The 23,064-nt window shown below is 42.8% G+C and overlaps 1 protein-coding gene across 2 annotated transcripts; it reads right to left on the bottom strand.

The window, feature by feature from the left end:
- Positions 1-14,979: 14,979 nt before the first annotated feature.
- On the bottom strand, positions 14,980-19,531 carry LOC121745259 (nucleobase-ascorbate transporter 12-like). Of its 2 annotated transcripts, none has more exons than XM_042139086.1 (10): positions 18,784-19,531; positions 18,416-18,513; positions 18,159-18,329; positions 17,409-17,509; positions 17,180-17,315; positions 17,029-17,079; positions 16,647-16,934; positions 15,975-16,209; positions 15,589-15,875; positions 14,980-15,498 (listed from the first exon to the last, which is right to left on the bottom strand). In XM_042139086.1, the coding sequence occupies exons 1-10, from the start codon at positions 19,292-19,294 to the stop codon at positions 15,277-15,279; spliced, it is 2,100 nt and encodes a 699-aa protein (XP_041995020.1). In that variant the 5' UTR covers positions 19,295-19,531; the 3' UTR covers positions 14,980-15,276. The 2 variants fall into 2 exon arrangements, with proteins under 2 accessions (XP_041995020.1, XP_041995021.1); XM_042139087.1 differs by having other exon boundaries at positions 15,292-15,498; positions 15,573-15,875.
- Between the last annotated feature and the right edge of the window lie 3,533 nt (positions 19,532-23,064).

Raw genomic sequence — 23,064 nt, forward strand, 5'->3', positions numbered from 1 at the left:
TATTAGGAAATAGTAGTAGTAGTAGTATAAATTTGGGGCCTTACAAAAAAATTGAAAAAAAATTGTGTGGACACGCAATTATAAGTCTTTGTAATACATACGCGTTAAATGAGTATATTAGTTGATTTTAGTATTTTTGTATAAGGTAGTTGATTTTGTTGACATGTCAAAATAATATTTGCGAGTACAATCATTGATATTTTTTTAATCTTTATGTTTCATGCTGTTTGTGATCATCATATTAATTTGGTGAATGATGATAGGGCAGGTTGCTAGAATTTTTAAATTTTATTATAAAGAATATTTTAGAGTAATTTAGCTAATGTATATGGACTTTTACACCATAATTTATACTCTTAAATTTGAATAAATCTTACAAACAATTAAAAGAAAAAAAAAGTTTGAAAAACTCTTGTGCTTCCGTTCTGCTTCACTATTAAAACTCTTGTGGTAGCCAATTCGTTGCTTTTGAAAATTGCTTTTGTATTAGGAAAACGCACGTTTTGTTTTTAAGATATTTTCTAATCACGTTACTTTCATAAACATTCTATTCTTAATTTCTTAATATTGGAATCTCCTAACATAAATTGTATCTAAACACATTGTAAAATGGGATTCAATTTCTTGAATCATTGGACATGTACTTTTACGTCAAAGTAGGAAAACTTACAAGTTATTTCTCTCCTCTGATTACTCTTCTTTAATTTCTTAATTTATTTAATTAATTTGGTCTAGTTATGTTGCTTATTTGATATTTCCTCCTAGCCCTAATTAAGTTATAACATTTCCCTTCACATTTTCTATGAATTTCGTCATCTTGTTACTTTCACCGGATAATTTTTTTTCTCATTTTTTAAAAACCCTTATGACCCTATATATTATCTCAAGTTCACTTATTTATCGAGATGATGCTTATTTTCAAGGAAAATTCATTCTTGAAGATTGTTCAGTGCTTATTTTTGAAGTATTTAATTATTCAATGGCAAGATAACCCAAAGTCTTGAAAAATAAACAAGGTTCAACGTTGGGAACTTAGTGTGAACATAATAAGAATTTAATAAGTACTATAATTATCTAACAATAAATGGTTTGTACAAGTGAGTTAACATGTCATCATAATTCATAAGCATACACCTAATTATAAGCTTATCCTAATACTAATACAATAATTTTAAATTTTGGGATATTGGTTTTAAAAATCAAATTCTAGTCATTTTTTCGCATTTTCCTTAACTTTAAAAGCGATAAAACATTCACAAACTTTAGAAATTCTTCAATTTTCCAATTCGATCCGAATAAAAATTTTCTTGCGAAAATGATGCTACCTGGCAAGCCAAAAATACATGTGGCTTCAACCATTTTCACACACTTTCACCATTGGTAGATTTCCACCATTTTCTAATCTAAATTTTCAGGCTTTCATCATTTCCAAATTATTCTACCATTTTTCTTTTTCCAACGTTTCTAGGTTCCATCATTTCCAATTCTTCAACCACAAATTAACAAATAATGGGGCATGAATTATGAGAAGTGAACATAACTATGGTGTAGATCCAAAAGAGAAAAAATTAAAAAGCTAAAAAAGAAATAGCCAACAATTACAAGAAATAAATTATGGTTTGAATTCAGAAGAAATGAAAACTAGAAAACGTTGTAGAATTTAAAAGAAATGAAATAGAATGAGTTATTTCTATTAAAATAGGACGCATTTTCTATCTGGTTTAATGAATTGTCATCGTGGAAAATTAGCATCGATCTTAAAGTTTGTGAATTTTAAACCATTTCTACGGTTTAGGAGAAATACCACAATCCATTCAAAATTTATATTTTTTTTATCATGGTTAATTAATAAAATAAAATGATTTGAAAATAAATTACTAGATTGGTCCTTCACAAAAAAGAGGGTTCTAGATTGGTCCAATGACTAATTCCACTTTTATAATAGAGGCAATTAAAGTTTAATGACCTAAATTAATGTTAGTACAGATTAGAGAAGTGATATTTATTTGTCAATAAATAAAATTAGGTGCTTATTGCTTTGTGTCGCCCAACCGTGCTTAATTTCTAACATTTTTGGAAAGTAATTAATTACTATTCTCTTCGTCTCTTAAAAATATAAAATTTTGGCACGCCACGTTTTAATGCACAATTAGTAAGTAAGAGATAAAAAAAACAAAATTTATTAGTGGAAAATGGATCTTACCTAGTTAGAGAGAAAGAAATTTCTTAAAATAAAAAAGATTTTATTTTTAAGGAATATACTAAAAAGAAAGAGTTTTTTATTTTTAAGAGGTGGAATATTAATTAATAGCCATATAACTATGGGTTGTGTATTCAAAATTACTACTAAACATTTTTAAAGTTAGCATTTATTTGAAAATCTAGTAAAAAATGCTGATAATAATCACGTCTAAAATCACTTCCTTGCCACAGTGGGTTAGAAGTAATTAAATCTTCAACATAGAAAATGAAAGAAGCTAGTAGAATTTTGGTATTAAAAATCAGAGAAAAAAAAAATACATTTGTTGATGATGGGGTACGAACCTAATGGCAAGCCCAATAACAGTGACGGCCCATCAGCCCAGAGCCCAAGAAAGAGTATCTGTTCGGCACGACCAAAGAGTTCGGCACGACCAAAGAGTTCGGACTCAGCCTACAGCTCGGTAAAAGCCGACCAGTCAAGCTCTCCTCTCAGATCGGCAAGAGCTGATCGGTAAAGTCCAGCAGTTCGGTCTCAGCATTCGACCGAACTAGGAGTTGGTGGACTCACGAAAGGCCTCCACGACCTCCACTATACCCACGATCTATTTGGTGGTATGAAGCAGTTATTGAGCAGTTATTGCTCACCCACGATCTTGTTAGTGGGGCTGCAAACCACGATCCTAGTTCAATGTATAAATAGAACTTAGATCTGATAGAAAAGGGTTAAGCTCTCTAGAGATAAAATAGCATATAGCAAGTCTGTGTTGTAAGCTGTATTTTCGCAGATCAAGCAATACAAACCTGCCCTCATTTCTCCCCGTGGACGTAGATTTACCTCAGTAAATCGAACCACGTAAATTCATTGTGTCATAATTCTCTACCAGCATTTACTAACATCAATAATTCGCGGAATCATCACTGGCGCCGTCTGTGGGAAGCAGAGAACAAAATTTGTGATAAAGCGAATTTTTGATCCATTTTTTCCACCCAAAAAATGCATACCAGATCGCAGAATACCCGTATTCCAGCCCGTGAGAACCAGGAGGAAGCCAATCCATCCCATAGGTCGGGAAAACAGCCTAGGGATAAATCCACCACCAGTTCTCATGGCGAAGGAACAAGCCGCTCCAAAAATCGTCCCACTGAGTCTTCCCAGCAGCCCGATTTGAATGAGGCTGTTAAGCAGTTTTTGGCTGAAAAGCAGGAGGAATTCTTAACCTTCCTGCGAAAAAGCCAAAAGCAGCCGGAGACGAAAACGACGGATTCTCCTTCTCCCTCCGCACAAGAAAGTCACTACCGCAGTAGTGTCGCATCTCCCAGGAGAAAGAATCCTCAACCCCGACATATTCCAGCTCCTCCTCGGTACCGGAATCACAGGAGAACTCAATCTCCTCCATACCGACGAGATATCGGATTCGCCGTGTACGGAGCACTGAAGACTCCGTTCTCGGACGACATCACCCGAACTCCCCTACCACAGAACTACCGAACTCCGTCGATGACTTACGACGGGCTCGTGGACCCTCACGATTTCTTGGGGCGCTATCAATATAACATGGCGAACCAGGGTCTCAACGAGGTCCACATGTGCAAGCTGTTTCCCGAGCTGCTCATCGGGAACGCGAGAAGGTGGTTCGATAGCCTCCCCCAGGGCAGCATCAGATCTTACCGAGATCTAATGGATGCCTTCCACAGGAGGTTCTTTCAGAAAGCGGAAGCCCGAATCACTTCGGCTCAGCTGCTTTCCATTCGTCAAGGTCGCGACGAAAAAATTAGCGACTTTATGACAAGATTCCACAAGGAATGCCTGCAAGTAGACGATCTCAACGATCTGCTTGTCATCTCGGCATTCCAAAATGGAATCCTGCCCGGAGCTCTCTACAGGAAGCTCGTTGAGTGCGGTCCGCAGACAGCTCAGGAAATGTGGGACATTGCGGACCAGTACTCCCGGGCCGATGAGGCAGACCGTCGTAAACGGTCGTTAGACAGCTCATCGTCCCGAGGAGACAGAAGGAAGCCCGATCATAGCGATCAGGGGCATCCTCGCCGGACTCCATTTGAAAGAATTCAAAGGGCTCCGGTGCAAGACAGATTGGGACCTCGTCTCAATCCCGAGAAGCCGCCCGCTCAGTTCGTACCGCTGAACAAGCCGAGAGCGGAAATTTTCGAACTGCACTCTGACCTATTCGAAAAGCCAAAGCGGATGACGAAATCAGCCGCGCGCCGACCACAGGATAACTACTGCTCCTACCATCAAGACCACGGTCACGATACTGAGGAGTGCAGAAACTTGGCTGCAGGTATCGATGTTCTTGTGAAGGCAGGGACATTGAAAAAATACCGAAGTAAGCAGCCAAAGAAGAATAAAAAGCAGAGTGGTGCGAACTGCGCCCCTCAGGATCCGAAAAGGCAGCCGGATCCCGAAGACGATGACGAGCCGCAATATGATGGAGTAATCCAGACTATTGACGCGCTCCCTGCCGGGAAGACCAAGTCGTCCCTAAAGTCAGAACGCAGAGGCTCCAATCGAGAGGAGCCAACGCATAAAAGGCTGAAGCAGGACGAAGTGATTACGTTCTCGGCTGCTGATCCCGTCCCGGCCATCTCTCCTCACCAAGACGCCATTGTCATCCAAGCCGGAGTGGCAAACAAACTGATCCACAGGGTGTTTGTGGATACAAGAGCGTCGGTTAGCATTCTTTTTAAAGAGTGCTTCGACAAACTAGAAGTGGACCCAGCTCGGCTCAGTCCGGCTCCGCTTCCCCTGAAGAGCTTCGCCCAGGAGGACACCCGCCCTGAAGGTATTATCAGCCTTCCGATCACGGTGGGGAAAGCGCCTACTAGCTCCAGTACGTTGATTGAGTTTTTCGTGGTGAAAGCTCGGTCCCCGTACAATATCATCCTGGGAAGAGACTGGCTCAACACAGTTCGGGCCATTTGCTCCACTTATCACCTCACCATCAAGATCCCTACTAAAGGAGGGATAGCGGTCATCCGAGGTGACCAAAAGAGAGCAAAGGAATGTCTGCAAATTGCGCTTAGAAGTGCCGAGCAGTCAGATCGGCACCACCAAGCATAGCAATCACAGCAGCCGGAGTCAGAGGCGATGACCGAAGTCATACCGGAGCCGAACTCGATGACAGTTCAGCTGTACGAAGACGATCCATCCAGAACGGTTAAAATCGGCTTCGCGGGAACGCCCCTACTTCGGGAAAAAACCATCCAGCTCCTCAAGGAGTATAAGGACGTCTTTGCATGGTCTCCGTTGGACATGACCGGAGTGCCCCCCGAGGTAATCACTCATCGGTTAAATATTGATCCTTCAGTCCGGCCGATAAAACAGAAGCAAAGACTCTTTGCGGCAGAACGAAGTCAAGTCATCCATGACGAAGTCCGTCAATTATTGAAGGCGGATGTGTTATTCGAAGTGAAGTATCCTTCGTGGGTGGCCAATCCTGTCATGATCAAGAAAAAGGAAGGAGGATGGCGGATGTGCATAGATTTCACCGATCTAAATAAGCACTGTCCCAAAGATTGCTATCCCCTTCCGAACATAGATAAAAAAGTAGAAGCTTTGATAGGCTTTGAAATTTTTTGTTTTCTTGATCTGTACAAAGGATACCATCAAGTTTTAATGGATGAGATTGACGCTTCAAAAACGGCCTTCATTACTGATTTCGGCATTTTCGCTTATAAAAAGATGCCATTCGGTTTAAAGAATGCCGGAGCCACTTATCAAAGGATGGTAGACAAGCTTTTTCGGCACCTGATTGGAAAGGAGGTCGAAGTGTATGTTGACGATATAGTCGTCAAAAGCAAAAGCACTTCGGAGTACGAGCACAACCTCAAGTCCACTCTCAACGTGCTCAAGAAAGCCAACCTCAAACTTAATCCCCAAAAGTGTACCTTTTTGGTAGATTCGGGAAAGTTTCTGGGTTGTTGGGTTTCAAAGGACGGACTCAAGGCAAACCCCTCAAAAGTTCAAGTTGTTCAAAACATGGCAATGCCGAAGTCCATACATGACGTGCAAAGGCTAACCGGATGTCTAGCCGCACTGAATCGATTCCTTTCTCAAGCAGCCGAAAAGCAACTGCCGTTCTTCACGGTGTTGAAAAAGGCACCAAAGTTCGAGTGGGGAGCCGAGCAGAAAAAGGCCTTTGACGAGCTCAAAAGTTATCTAGCCGAGCTTCCTATGCTCTCTGCTCCAACCGAAGCCGAAGTAATATTCTTATACTTAGCGGCATCGGATCAAACCATCAGCGCGGTGCTTGTACGAGAAGAAGGCCTAAAGCAGCTTCCCATCTACTTTACAAGCCGAGCATTAAGAGGTCCAGAAACAAGGTATCAACCACTGGAAAAGATTGCTCTGGCATTAGTAAATGCAGCAAGGAGACTGCGGCCATACTTCTATGCTCACAAGGTATGCGTCTTAACTGATCTGCCACTTCGGCAAGTGTTGACCAAACCGGAAGCATCAGGCAGAATCGCCAAGTGGGCTATAGAGTTGGGAGAGCACACAATTGAATATCTACCTCGGAAAGCCATCAAGGGACAAGCCTTGGCAGATTTTCTTGCAGAAGCAAAGTTCGATCAAGCAAGTCCTGTTATTGCCGAACAGAAGAATTCTGCCAATGCCGAACTAGCACAGCCCTTGGAATCCGAAGTAGAACCGCCGGACTGCTGGAGCGGATTCGTAGATGGAGCTTCAAACAAGATGGGAAGTGGAGCTGGTATTCTACTTGTCGCTCCCGACGGACACGAGGTAACCTACTCACTTCGGTTCCTATTCCCCACTACTAATAATGAAGCCGAGTACGAAGCCCTCCTGGCCGGACTCCAGTTAGCGCAAAGTCTGCTCGTCAAATCTCTCAAAGTCCATTGTGATTCACAAGTCATAGTAAATCACATGTTGGGTACAAGTGAAGCCCGTGACGAGAGAATGAAGAAGTATTTGGACAAAGCGCAAAGCATCAGCCGAAGTTTCTCCTATTTTCGGATAATCCGTATTCCCAGAGCGGAAAATAGCCGAGCAGATATCTTAAGTAAGTTGGCCTCAGATCCGAGCTCAAAGGCGGAAGAATTAATGTATCGAAGCATTGATGAAGCCGAGGTACATTCAGTATCCAGCTCGCCGAACTGGATGACGCCGATCTTGCAGTATCTGGATCAAGGACAATTGCCCGAGGATAAGAGAGAAGCTCGGAAGATCACGTGCCGAGCTCTTCGGTACGAACTTCATGAAGGAGTCCTCTTTAGAAAGTCTTACCTCCAGCCGTTATTGCGGTGCGTAGGACCAGAAGAGACGGACTACATCCTCAGAGAAGTTCATGAAGGATCGTGCGGTAGCCACATCGGAGCCAGAGCTTTAGCTAAAAAAGTTCTGAGATGGGGATATTATTGGCCAACCATGGTACAAGAGGCAGTGCAGCTCGTCAAGAAGTGTACGAAGTGCCAAATTCATGCAAATGTCCCAAGGATGCCGCAGACCGATCTGTACACTATGCAAAGCCCTTGGCCTTTCATGCAATGGGGCATAGACATAGTGGGACCACTTCCTCAAGCTCCTCGGCAAATGAAATTCCTTATCGTTGCCGTGGACTACTTCACGAAGTGGGTGGAGGCTGAACCATTAGCTACGATAACGAGCTCAAAGGCATTGGACTTCGTCTGGAAGAACATAGTGTGCCGATTTGGCATACCCCACATCCTCATCTCGGATAATGGGACTCAGTTCACCGACAAGACGTTCAAGAATTGGTGCCAAGAGCTGAACATTCAACAGCGGTTCACTTCGGTCTCCCATCCCCAAGCAAACGGACAAACGGAAGTAACGAACCGGATTCTGGTGAAAGGGTTAAAAGCTCGGTTAGAACAAGCCAAAGGACAATGGGTAGAAAATCTCCCTCAAGTCCTATGGTCCTATCGAACTACACCCAAAGCCTCCAACGGTGAAACTCCGTATAGTCTGGTGTACGGCACTGAAGCCGTAATTCCGGTGGAGATCGGCGTACCCAGTCCCCGAACTCTAAATTTCTCCTCAGAAATGAATGACGACGGACTGAGAGCAGAACTAGATCTCGCCGAAGAAAGAAGAGAATTGGCGTGCATAAAAGCAGCCAAGTATAAAGAGCAAGTAGCCCGGTATTATAACCAAAGGGTGAAAAAGCTTCAATTTCAAGTGGGAGATCTCGTCTTGAGAAACAACGAAGTAAGCCGAGCAGAAAAGCTGGGCAAACTCGAGCCCACATGGGAGGGTCCGTATCGGGTGTCAGAAGTCCTCGGCAAAGGGTCTTATAAATTGACTCACATGTCAGGAGAACAAGTACCCCGAACATGGCACGTCTCCAACCTCAAGAAGTTCCACTTGTAAGAGACAAAGTCCGGTCAGTCTGTCTTGTGTCTAGTTCGGTCATAGGGGTACATGTTTTTATTTGTTTGTTTTTACTTGTACTTTTTACTTGTCGTTTTATAAAAAGTTTAAAGTTTTTTCTTTCGTCTTTTTCATTTTTTCTCTATGTGTTTTGTCTCTATGTGCTTGTCGTCTCTTACAAATGGTACCAAGGTATATCGTTCTTTAAAGACTGATCCCCTTTTTAGATCGATTATTAAAGACTATTGTGAGTCCAAGCTTCTAAGGAGGATATAAGACCACAATTCAGCTTAACAAGCAGTCCGTCTGAAACGAACTGCAATAAGCCAACGATTGTGAGTCCAAGCTTCCAAAGAGGATACAAGACCGCAATTCAGCTTAACAAGCACTTCGTCTGAAACGAACTGCAATAAGGGAAAGTCCGATCCACGCGATAAACCTCGCCGAATTAGGACGACCAAGTTCGGTCAAAGAAGTTTACCTCATAAGACCGGGGACGACCATGTCCAGTCAAAGAGGTTTACTGCATAAGACCACTTCGGTTAACTGGGAAAGTCCGATCCACGCGATAAAACTCGCCGAATTAGGACAAGGGAAAGTTCGATCCCGGCGACAAAAATCGCCAAATTAGAACACAAACCAAGTTCGGTCAAAGATGTTTATTTCATCAGACCGAAGACGAGTCCGGTCAAAGATGTTTATTTCATCAGACCAAAGACGAGGCCGGTCAAAGATGTTTATTTCATCAGACCGAAGACGAGTCCGGTCAAAGATGTTTATTTCATCAGACCAAAGACGAGTTCGGTCAAAGATGTTTATTTCATCAGACCGAAGACGAGTCCGGTCAAAGATGTTTATTTCATCAGACCAAAGACGAGGCCGGTCAAAGATGTTTATTTCATCAGACCGAAGACGAGTCCGGTCAAAGATGTTTATTTCATCAGACCAAAGACGAGGCCGGTCAAAGATGTTTATTTCATCAGACCAAAGACGAGTCCGGTCAAAGAAGTTTACTTCATAAGACCGAGGACAAGTACGATGAAATTTTTTCGCTAAGCTGTAAATACAGTGTTAGAAGCGAAAACAAAATTTCATTTTTCAAATCTTGTTCGGCATACAACTCAGCTACCCTACAAAATGGCGTTACGCTATTACAAAGGACTATTCTACTGTCCGGGGTTGCTAAAGTTGAGCCACCTATTCACAAAATCCTCTGGAAGCCGAGTTCGGTCGTTCCGAGCAGATGAAGAATAAGCAGGTCGACGAGATGCTATCCTCGACCCAACGCCTCTTCCCCGAGCCCGAGAAGTCCTAACACCTCGGCGATGAAGAGTCTCTGCAATAAGCATCTGCTGATCTTGCTCGCTCATAGTCACAACTCCTCGGCGAATTTCAGTCCGTCCCTGTCTTGACGGTTCCGGTTGCTCCTGAGCCCGTTCTCGTCTAGACGTTTCCGGCTGTTCCGGGGTTCGTTGTTGACTTGGAGTAGGATTTTGAACAAGGGAACCAGAGGTTTGATCTGGAGTGCGAGCATCTGTTGGCACGATATGCCGAAGGAATCTTTCTACGGAGGGGCGCCGAGAAAGAACAATGTTGTACCGAGAAGCCCAACGCCGTAGTGATTTCACAACTTGTTGGCAAGCCGAGCTCTCCAGCGCATTGTTCCTCCGGAGTACAAGATATTCCTCCCACAGTTCGTCAACTCGACTCTGAACATCTGATATGGTCAATCCCCCGCGCACACGGATGTAATCCTCGTACGCAGTCCTCTCAGCAATGGTCGTATTCAGCTCGGCCTCCAGATCCTTCTTATCGGACTCTAAGTCCTTATTATCGGCCTCCAGCTTCACTAAACGAGCCAGAAGCTCATCATTCTTCGTCTGATCGGCTATAGCTCTTTTCTCAGCTTCGTCTAAAGCCGAAGAGTACAGCCGTTTCCAGTGAAGTATCTCCATCTCCTTGAGTACAAAGCAGCTATATTAGTTCGGCAGCTGTACCGAGCAGATAGTAAAATACAACAGGAGTAAAGGCGAGTACGAAAAGCTATACGAAGACAAGTGTAGAGAATTTTTCATTCACAAGGAAAAATTTTTACACTAGGAGGGCTTCAAGGCCATTTTACAAAGAAGAAACTAGACTAAGAGAAGGGAGACGAAATCATACTCCGCCAGCTTCGTCTCCGGCTCCTCGCTCTGGTTCAGCTTCTTTCTCCTGAGCTACCTCAGCCTCGGCCTCGCATCCTGCCGGCCTCGCCTCCGCCTCCTGATCGGCTTCCTCCTCTGGATGCCCGGCCCGCTCGACTTCGGCCTCCGGCTCCAGCGGCTCGGCCTCACCCTCTCCGTTGTAAGTCGAAGCGGGTGAAACGGGTCCCACGGAGGCAAAGATAGCCTCCAGGTTCTCGTCCCGATCAGCTCGACAACTCCGGACTCGGTCTGCAGAAAGCAGGACCGAGGATGAAGCGAGCTCCTCAAGGAGCGGCAGATTCTGAAGCCGAGCTGCTATCTCTCGGCTGTACAGAGGCAGCACGACGTCGGGCCCCTGCTCGCCCTTATCGGCAATTAGCCTTACCAGACTACCGACAAAGGCCGAGAACTGGCTGCTCAAAAAGAGTCTCTCCGTGTAGGCACGGAGACCCTCTCCTTGGGCAACCACGGCGGCAGCATCCCTCCGTTTCGTCTGCTCTCGCTGGATGACGAGCTGGTTTTTGGCAAACTGAGCTTCATCCTGGGCCGAAATCCTAGCAGCCCTGGCTTTCTCAAAGTTTGCCTCAGCCTGCTCGGCCCGGTGACAAGCAGCCGCCAATTTCCTCTGCATCTCGGCATAGTCGTTGGACGCTTTGGAGAGTTCGACGGCGACGAGCTTGGAGAGCATATCATTCCTCTGAAAATGGATAAGGAAAAAAGTTAACAGAGGGCACCAAAAATACAGGACAGAAGCCAAGCCAAGGAATCAAGAAGACAATTCACCTCGGCGAAGTCCGTGGGCCATAGAAATGGCTCACAGATATGCTCCGAAGGAGGCGCCAAGACCATGTCTTTCTCTGGCGCTCTCGGGGGCTTCTGGGTCTTCCCCTTCCTATTTGCCGAAGTCGACTCCGGCTTCTTTGGACCCGAAGAGGTCTTTTGCCTCTTCGGATTCTTCTCGGCATCAGGCGCCGAGCTGGTAGCCTTCTCTCTCTCCGGCTCCACAAGCTCGGAGGACTTTCTGATAGCCTTATTCAACATGAACACTGCCAAAAAGCAAGAAAGCAAAGTCAGATTTTCTTCGTTAAAGCAGTAGAGCATAAAGATAAAGAGAAATCCTCACCCTCGGCCTCTTCGTCCGAAGACGAGATGTCGAACACGACGTCGCCCTTGACGAGCTCAGACTCCGTGTATTGTTTCCTAACTATGGGAATCTTGTTGAGCTCGCCGTCGAGCTCGTCCAACGGTTCAGGCCGAGGGTGACGGATAACGGACTCCGGCCCTCTCCAGGGAAAACTAGGAGCCGCGGTCCTATCATAGTAGAAGAAGCGATTTTGCCACTTCGGCCACTTCGTTTTACAAAAGGCCCTAAAGGGCTGTAAAGGGATCAAGTAAAACCAAGACCCCTTCCTCTTAAATTGAAAGAATTTAAGGATCGCCTTCAAAGACAAATCCCTTCCTAACCTACGGAGTTCGGCAGCGAAGGCCGACAAGTGCCTCCAAGAATTCGGAGTCACCTGGCCTAAAGGAAGCTGAAAAAAATCTAGTAAATCTATAAAGGCAGAAGGGAGGGGGAAACGAAGCCCGCATTCTAAGCAGGCCTCGTACACGGTGACGTAACCCTCCGGCGGGGAGTCAGCCCTGTGATCACCGTCAGGTACCACCGCCTTCCCCCCAGGAAAAGAGTATTTTTCGTAAAGGGATATCACAGTATCCTTACTCAAGATACTGTGAAAATACTCTACGGTCTTCTCCCCGGATTCTTTCCGGCTAGAAGACCCCTTACCCCCTTTCCTAACGCTACCCGACTCCGAAGAAGAAGAAGAAGACATTTTTCTTACTTTTTGAAGGTGAAGATAGTCTGAAAAAATTCTTGAAAGCGGAGAGAGAATTTTCGCAAGAAAGAGAGTATAGAAGACGCAACAGCAAAAGTGCTTCAATGATGAAGAAAGAGCGTATTTATCAGATACGGGAAAGATTTCGAAATCGTTGCGCCGTTTCGAATCCCACCTTTTCAGGAATCAACGGCCGGATTTTACTGTCGCATTTAATGCAGGCATGCGCTAGGCACGTCCCCTGACGTCAGCCTCCCCCTTACCGTTATCCAGAATGCCGAAGTGACTCACCTCGCCGAAGTGATCCACTTCGCTTTTCGGGGGGGGTAGTGATGGGGTACGAACTAAACCCTAATGGCAAGCCCAATAACAGTGACGGCCCATCAGCCCAGAGCCCAAGAAAGAGTATCTGTTCGGCACGACCAAAGAGTTCGGCACGACCAAAGAGTTCGGACTCAGCCTACAGCTCGGTAAAAGCCGACCAGTCAAGCTCTCCTCTCAGATCGGCAAGAGCTGATCGGTAAAGTCCAGCAGTTCGGTCTCAGCATTCGACCGAACTAGGAGTTGGTGGACTCACGAAAGGCCTCCACGACCTCCACTATACCCACGATCTATTTGGTGGTATGAAGCAGTTATTGAGCAGTTATTGCTCACCCACGATCTTGTTAGTGGGGCTGCAAACCACGATCCTAGTTCAATGTATAAATAGAACTTAGATCTGATAGAAAAGGGTTAAGCTCTCTAGAGATAAAATAGCATATAGCAAGTCTGTGTTGTAAGCTGTATTTTCGCAGATCAAGCAATACAAACCTGCCCTCATTTCTCCCCGTGGACGTAGATTTACCTCAGTAAATCGAACCACGTAAATTCATTGTGTCATAATTCTCTACCAGCATTTACTAACATCAATAATTCGCGGAATCATCAGTTGACAAAAACAAAAGCTTGCCCCACTAAATCACTTTAAATTCTAGAAAACAATGACCATTAGTAGAGGTTTCTTCAACTATTTTTTATCTTTATGAGTCTCCCCCACTAAGATTAAGCATGCTACACGAATTTTAACAAAAATATTTAAGTAATTATAATTAAGAATATTACTTTAAATCTTAACTATAATGTTAGTTATTAGTATATAAATAGTACTCCGTAGTAGAAGAATTTTAAATAGATAATGAATAAATATAATGCTACTAATTATTAGAAAATGTAATGAAAGTGAAGCGACTGGGTGGAGATAGTCTAATCTAAAAGATAATTACAATAGTAGAACTAACCTATTTTTATCAACTTACTAAAATGAGAAGATAAGGATTTTTTAGATGGATGTAACAATTTTTTCCCGAGAATCAATAGTCAATCACCTTATACTAGAAACTAGAAACTAGAAACCATATTTAGTTCTTAAATTATGCAAATCTAGTCCGGTTTCATTAGCTTGTTGCGTGTATAACTTTATTTTATTTTATATTCTAAAATGAGGAGTAGTAGTATACTACGCTTTCCATCCCACAATAAGAATCACATTTTGCGATTTCGTTTCTTCCCATAATAAAAGTCGCATTTCATTTTTTTACCATAAATAGTGAGTAGGTCTCACATCTTACTAGCTCACTTAATTCACATTTTATTATAAAACTAATATATAAAAAAGTACGCTATCATATTCCATTAACTTTTCCGATCCATTATTTTTTATATTTTTTAAAACCCGTACTCATAATAAGAATGACTCCTATATATAGTGTAATGGATGGAGCATTTTATTTTAGCCGTCATGCAAGAGTTTATGCATTCAAATTCAATAGTGCAAACATGCAAACACACACTGACACCATCTCTCTAATATACACACATTGTGTATTTGCGTGTATTTATTATGTGTATACGTATATAAGTTATATGATAGGTGTTAGGTGTAAAAAATAAGTGCCTAATATTGACTAGTTCAGATAGTCAAAAGACTCAAACATGTGTTCTAGTATAATTCTATTTATCAACAATTCATTCATATTTATTGTTATTTAAACATCACAATATAATAATGAAAGACTCGTTTCGGGGAAATGAAGAGAAGTCGTCAAATTTCAATTCTTTTTATGATTGGTCAAGTATTTAGTACTAGTGCATAAAATAGGATTTGTTAATTTAGCCAGCATGCATGTTGACATAATTGCACGTGCAAAACAAACTATATGCTTGACCAATAGACGAATTAGGTCTTTTTTCAAAAAGAAAGAAATGGTAAATTAGTTTTCTTCCAGCTCTAATAGTTTCATAAATTAAAAAGATTAACACCTATGCATTCACCTCATCGAGATTGTATATTTTTGTAAAATTCATATTAAGAGGCTTAAACACACAAATAAATACAAATGAAACAACCAAATTCTCAAAATATTAGGCGAATGTCCAATTTTTAACTCAAAATACACATGCATGTTTTACAATTATAACATTACAACATAGGATTGAACCCCCCCGCCCCAAATAAAAAACAGCAAAAAAAAAGATGAAAGAATCTGCAATATACACAACCTGAATCCCTCATCTCTGCAAGAGCTGATGCTCCCACACAATCCAACCGTCCTCAAAGAATCATTCTATAACTGCAAAATACCAACTACCGATCAACGGCAACCGAGAAAGATCGAATAAATCGAGCAATCCATCAAGACGACGTCTCTCAGAGGCCAACCCACTTCACCCATCTGAACATTCTGCTAACCCTGAACGGCAGCTCATAGTCTTTACACACGGCAGGTTCCCTTCTCGCCGCCTCGGGTTCTGACCACACGTACACCCCTCGCTCCTGTCGGCTCCCAGGCACCGTGTTATCTAGAATGAGCGCGAGGAGGAACGCAATCACCATGTGCAGCGACAGCAGCGTGTTCAGAACATAGTTCAGCTGCCACACGACGCGAACTCAGTGTAAACAAGATGATTACTAGTAATTTACAGCAAGGGATGGGGGAAGACGACCAAAAAAAAAGTGTACTCCGGAAGATTTTGTTTGTATGGGACCGTGAGAAGCCACGATGTACGGCTGGAGGTAGCTTGGGACTGAGACGTTGAGGTTTGGAGAGATGCCGTACTGCTGAAAGTAGGCCGGGATCGATAGGGAGAAGAACAAGGACAAGCCGACGATGATTATGTTTCTCGAACTCCCTGCTTCGCTGTATCTCAAGTTAGATAATCCCAGCGCGGTGAGCATCGCCCACATAAAGCACAAGAGAGCTGCAACGATGACTTGAGGTATCGACGCAATGAAACCCCCAACTTTACCTGTTGCACACAACCAGGAATGAGAGGGCGTTCGTTCATAGACTGGAAAGACGAAGCCGAGCATAAGATTATTTAGGTTTTATGGATTAGAAAGCATACCGATGAGGGAGAGGGCAATCAATATGCACGCACCCAATTGGACTGCTTTGCGACTGCCCATTTTTGTTACAGCAATGGTGTGAACATTCTCTGTCAAAGTCGTTGAGCTAGTTCCTGTGCCCCACAGGCCAGCCAAGATGCTAGAGAGACCTTCGAGACCGATTCCCCGACTCAATATGCCTGCGGTCGGAGGCCTAGAAGCCACCAACAATGATGATGCATGATATGAACCAACCTGGGAATTGAGAAAACCAATCAATTCTGAAAAATTAGATCTTACATGAACTTTCTAAAATATGAGAACGTCTAAATAAGGAGCTAAGTTCTAGAAAGATCTATAAACAATGTCTGTAAGCAAGAATCTAGCGTATGGATACGGATAAAAGTTCGACTACATACAAAAACATAATTGTACTAATTTTATGAAAATCAATCATAAGACATGCCACTTCTTTATCTCGTCTAGAACGCAAAAAGAAACTAAATCCTCACATGAATCGAAGCAGATATAAACAGATGATGTAATCGCCTTCTCAAAAATCAGACAGGCAAATCAAACTAACCATATATTGCAGTGGACGAAAATAACACAATTTGTTGGGATGGGGCTATAATCGCAAATGGGCCTACATGGTATCAACATAAAACCAAGAGAAAACAGAGCAGACTTACAGAATCGACTGATGAAATTATAGACACCACACACATGACGATGGCCATGTTCCAGTGAAAGACGGGTGTTCCCCACTGTAATGGGTAAGGAAACCGAAACCAAGGTGCAGATTTCAATGCTTGGGTGGTATTGACTCGACAACTTTTCATCCTTGAAACGTGCCTCCTGCAGTGGTCCGATATTATATTTGAAGCTGGTATGTTTGCATCACAACCTTTGTAGTTATATACTCCAGATTCTGTCAGAAGGAAGGCTGTAGCCCATGTAATAAACAGACCGAGTGGAACCTGGGTTCACATATGCAGAAACTGGATTAAAACATTTTTTTTGCTAAAAATGTGGTGAAAATAGAATAGACAAGCAAAGGAATATAAGATTTACCGCATAAATTAGGAATACGCGATGGCCCAAGATCGATACTTTACGGAGGTACTGCAAAAGAAGTAGCACATCACAAGAATTGCCATAGCATATGGAACAAAGGGGAAAGAACTTCAATGTAAGTAATTCAAACTCTAGTCAACAAACTTACAAGGGAAAACACAACAACTAATAATATCTGCAGCACGCCAATCTCAATACAAGTGCCAACCCTTGGGAAGCCGTAGCTGTAGAACGAGAGCCCAACAGCCGCAACTGTAGGGGCCACAACAACTGGGTTTATTAACCTGAAACGAAGAAAAAATGTACATGTCTATGGTGAGTTATTGGCATATGAGATCAAGATCACATCATGTAGAACACTTGAAAAAAGTATATACCTTACAAATATTGACATCAAACCACTGTACCCCAAGAAGGCTTGAAAGGCGGAACCAATAATTACAGCACCCTGTAGCTCCTTCATTATGTGCTTGAAATTCTGCCGTTTTGAACACTCACTCATCAGGAAAGCACAGCACAATAGATCAGATTGTCAAAATTCTCCTAGTTTTAGACAATGATTTGACATAACATTCAGCACCTACAAATGTGAAGTCAGTTTTATTGCAAAATATAGTACAGACAGCTCCACTACTTCATTTGACAAAGTCTCATTACCTGTGTCTTTTTTAGGGGAAAGTCAGCTTAAAGGTACTTGATCTACAATCATAACCTAGAAGACTTTGTTATGCAATGCCTAGGCAGCACCTTCTCTCAAAAACATCAAGCACTTTCAACTCGTAAGTCAGAAAAAAAATAGAAGTTCTGCTAATTCGAAATTGACGATCTCCAAGTACAAATATCGGGCAGAAACATCTCCCTACGTATTGTTAGTATATACTTATGAAAATCTACTTGATCCTTCTCAAGAGATGTAAGTATAATATTTTTAGCTTCACATTAGTTGCAAACCTAGCAAACAAAGCTATAAGTTACCTGAAAATGTGAATTTAACAATATTATCAAGTTTGTGTAGTGCGATCGATATTTAGACCGAGAACTTCAGAAACTTCCTTTTTATCTACCAAAAGAATAAACTTGAAAGAAAAGGAGCTTGAGAAATAAGCAACCAAGCCCAAAATACATACATTTCCATTAAGCCCCAAAAATTCAGGAGAGTTGATAATCGCAAGTGCAGGAGCAAGATAAACGAATGAAGGGCCCTGTATCAAGGGCAATCTTGAGCCAAACGATATATGTAAAAGCGTTGTCACTCCTGATATGAATAGCACTGTGGAGACTACATTAGCCGTATCTTCCTACGCAAAAGACCACAATTAGTTCCACCCTCCAAAAAACATAAATTCAAGTAAAACAAACTATGAAATGAACTATAAGTGCTCACATGGCTTCCACCCATTGCCGGAACCAAGACAAGCGGGATAAGTATCAACGAACCCAACATAGAAAGGAAATGCTGAAATCCATAGAGCCCAATGGGAACTGATGTAACAAGAAACCAGCAGAGATTATTATTTTGAAAAAGTGATCACATAAATACTGCCAACCGGCAACAGATTATACGCACTAACAATACACAATTTTCATCTCTACTTGAACTCCAATGATTAGAGGTCGAATTAAGCTCAGCGTTGAATCTTTTTGGCATGGTCAATGAATTCATCATCGTAATTGGTCACCAGAGCATCGAATATTCCATTCTAGCATAAAAAAGATAAGTATTCAAAAACCCTAAACTGAGGGCTCACTCACCAAGACCAGGAGAATCTCTCAACTCATACTTCATATGCGACTGCCTCGATATAAATCCATCATCATCCAACACCGACTGCGGCAGCACATCCGCCTCCTCATTCCTAACCGCCCTCCGGCTTCCCTCCCCCGCCGCCGCCGCCTGCCCATTCGCCCCCAAATTTTTTCCCCCGTCCGAATCCCTCCGCTTCCTCACCGGCGGCGAAAGCTCCTTCTCCCTCTCCTTCCGCTCCTTCTCCTTCTCCTCCTTCGCCCTATCCTTCGCAGCAGCAGCCTCCCCGTTCGGAGCAGGCCGCGGCCGCCCCGCCTCGAGGTCGAGGTTCGAATTCGGAGGTTTCGGCCTCGGCTGCGGCGGCGGAAGGGCGGAAATTTGGCCGGAATCGCTGGCATTGGTCTCGCCGGAGAATTTAGGGCGGAATCCGGTGCGTTTCGCCCATGAAGAGGGCGGCATTGCGGCGGAATCCGGCCCCGGCGGTGGCGGAGGCCGCTTGTTGGGGTCCGAGCTCGCCATTGATTGATTGAGGGAGAGAGAGAGAGAGCTAGCAAGCTACAAATGCATAGCTGCTTAATTGACAAACAGAGCACATAAAATTGGGGGGAGAAAGAGGGGAAATGGGGAGTAGATCTGCGGAGATGGTTAGGGTTTTAGAGTGAGGGAGGGAAAGAAAGATCTGTAGCTTTGAAGTGCAGAGAGAGATGGAGTGTGTGTGGTGAGTGTGTGAGAGAGAGATGGAGTGTGTGTGGTGAGTGTGTGAGAGAGAGAGATTGAGAAGTAGGAGTACATTAGGGTGTCAACTATAAGGCAGACACGCCCAATAGCCCCGCCCCAGTTTTTGTCCATAGCCCCAATTTTATTGTCCATAGCCCCAAAATTTTGTATCCGCCACTATGGTGGACACCTCCAATAGCCCCCAAATTTTATAATCAACTTTCATTTTATAATATTTCAAGTAATTATGAACAAATTTATCGGGCTCTTAGTGGATTAGAAGAAGCCGACTATACGAAATAAAAATAAAAATAAAAATAAAAATAAAAATAAAAATAAAAATAAAAATAAAATACAAATTAAAATTAAAATTAGAATTATACAGAACTGCCTAAGCACCGTGAGGCAAGTCGTCTCACCCATCTGTAGGTATTCATCGAACATGTCCGCTGGTCCATCGTAGGCAAGCTGTCGGATTGCAGCGGTGCACTTCTGTTGTGTGGACAGCCCGATCCGGCCAGCCGCATCACGCCGGAGGGTGAAGCACCGGTAACGCTCCGCCAAATTCGTCGCTATATAGTTGAACAGCCGCTGCGACATCCTGAATCTCCGGCGGAATATCTCGGGTGGATAACGGGGGTTATCCTCGAAGTAATCATCCATTAAACGTTGGTGAGCACCGGCGTGATCTCGTGGGATTGTCCGCCGATGAGTAATGGTGCGATGGATCGGATCCTCCGCATCCTCCGCCTCCTCCGCCAAACGGGCCGCTACCTCCTGGGCGGCCTGGTGTTGCACCTGTTGAATCAGAGCATTCCAGTTGTCTCTCCACAAATTGTTCATTTCCGACCCCAAATTGTAGTGAGAGAAATTTGTATAGATGTTGTGTTTGAATGGTGTGAAAATAATGAATGGAGTGGGGTGTATTTATAGGTGAATTGAAGTGTAAAAAAAAAAATCGCATGCAACCGCCGCGGCTTTATCTTCGTGCCACTATAGGCGCCGCGCCTATAGACGCGGCTATAGCCCCCCCGCCGCGTCCTCGCCCAGCACCCGGCGATTCCGCTTCCGCCGCCCCTCCCCCCACCCGCCGCTTCCACCCCCGCGGCGGACACCCTTCCCACTATAAGCCGCCCCGCTTCCGCCCCGCTCTCAGCTATAGCCGCGTCCACATTATAGTGGACGCTCTTAGCAATGGGCGCCCTATGCACGGCCACGTCATCTTTTTTATCCTCTTACCCTTCCACCTGCAGTGGGACGCCATAAGGCACGCCCTATAGGTTTTCCTATTGTCTATTTAATTAATTTAAATATTTTCAAAATATAATGCAAACTAATTAAAAAATGCAACGATTAAATAAAAACCGACGAATACTGCATTGATCAAACAAAAGTTACACGATTCAAGCTGACTAATCTACGAAATTCCCAACTTCCGGCGCAGCTCATCGATCAACCCCCGGAGGTATTCGGCTTTGGCGGGGTCCGTACACTTCTCGAGGGCCTTGTGCGTCTGCAACAACGTCCGCGCTATCGAGGCTGTTGTAGCGCTCTCAGTACGCAAGCTGCTTGTGGTTGTTGGCGAATACCGAGTCCTCCGAAATATCCACCCAACACCTCGCCAAGACGAGGGTTTCATCCGGTTGGTAGTTCGTCCTCCCGGGGGCATACTCTTCATTCGTTTCCGGAGGTGGCACCTTGTACGCACGGTGCCGGATCCGCTTCTTTCTGGCGGGGGCGGGGGTTGCGGATGGGGTGGCGGCGCGGCAGGAGCGGGCGACGGGTCGGGTTGGAGACGGCTCCATGTCAGACAAACCGTACGAATCCGTAATGAATTCGGGATCGTACTGCGCGTTGGCGTCGAACGACCGATATTCGTCGGGTTCTGTACCCGACCAACGCGCATCACCCCCAAACATCGGACTATTGGAACTTGAATCCATTTTCGTAGTAAATGTGAGTTTCGAGAGTGGACGATAACGTGCCCGATGGCCTATCGGGCGCGCTTCTACCGCGGACGAAGCATAGGGCGTGGGCTTAGGGCGTCGCATCATCCGGGCACCCACAATGGTGCCCGATGGCACGCATCGGGCGCCCCTTCGGGCGCCCCATTGTGGATGCCTTAAAGAAATGGGACTACCGCATTTACTGTATATCCTTTCTCTCTCATCTTCTCTCCTCCAAATCTATCCGATTAAACACTTTTTTTCATTATATTATTATGGACAAATTTTTTTTATATAATTTTTCATTTTTATACACTATTGACGAAATAGATAACGATTAATATCATTTCTAAATAACTTTTTGAAACGGTGCAGATTTTAACTAATAATTAGTAATAAAAATTTGATAAAATAAATAAGAGGAAAAGTAAAATGGATAAAGAAAAAGGGAGAACGAGGAAAGGTTATGGAGTATTATTGGGTCGTGGGGTCCACGTCTGGAAATATAAAACTTAGAAAGTTTCTATTTTTAAGGGACGAATATAGTAGAATTTTGTGATAAGTTTATTAATAAATTATTGCAAAAACTTTAAAATTTCGGCAAATTTGCTTATCGTGCTATTTTAAAAATCAGTTAGATAAAAATTTTAAATTAGTTAATAGTAGTAATTATTATATGGTGGAAATTTTCGATGTCTTCTTGTAGTATGATGTAATGATATCATTTTCTTTATTAATAAATGACATTTTATAACTCATTGATCGTGGTGTCTATGTGTAATTTTTTCGACCAAAAATTTTATCAAATTTTATAATTATTAATATTCTTTTATAAATATTTATTAAAACAACTTTATATGATAAATTATAATTTGGCTGCATAATTTCAAGCATTTTTATACATTTTCTAAACGGGATTCTATTGGATTCGACATAGTATATTATGCAGTTTAGATTTACTAATATTAATTTATTTTTCTATTATAATTATTAGTGCATGGTGAATTCAAATTTTAATTACAAATCTATAAAAAATTTGCGTTTTATATGTATAGATTTATATCCCACTGTTTAGAGTCTTTAGACTTTTGACTAAGAAAATCTACGTTATGAGTCTTCTAATCATTGTGGTTATTTATAATTTAAACGAGTTAAATATTCCGATAAAATAATAATACTACTACTACTAGATACGGCCAGTTCATGGATAATGATTAATCTGCATAATATATTAAATAAAGGAACGAAAAATAGAATATTTATCTTATCATGTGTATTGGGGTATATTCCTGCACAAACATGTCTCAAAATTCAGAGACTCATACTTTGAATTATTTTAATATTAGAATTTTTAATATGCTGTATGTTATTTTCAGGAACACTTATTAAGGTACAAAAAATTCAATTAGGATGTATAAATGCTAACAAATAACTATACAGTAAATTAAAATTAATTGTTTGCACTGGGCTAGTGATATTACCCCACACGACACAAAATAAGATAATAAGTCAACAAATATGGTTTCATGGTTATGGGCCCATTATTATAATTGAACTTTCTACCTAACTAATTGGTATCCAATTCCATCAATATTAAATCAACTTATAATTTACAATAGCTCAAAA

This window comes from Salvia splendens, chromosome 8, assembly GCF_004379255.2.
Source record: "Salvia splendens isolate huo1 chromosome 8, SspV2, whole genome shotgun sequence".
Classification (NCBI taxonomy): domain Eukaryota; kingdom Viridiplantae; phylum Streptophyta; class Magnoliopsida; order Lamiales; family Lamiaceae; genus Salvia; species Salvia splendens.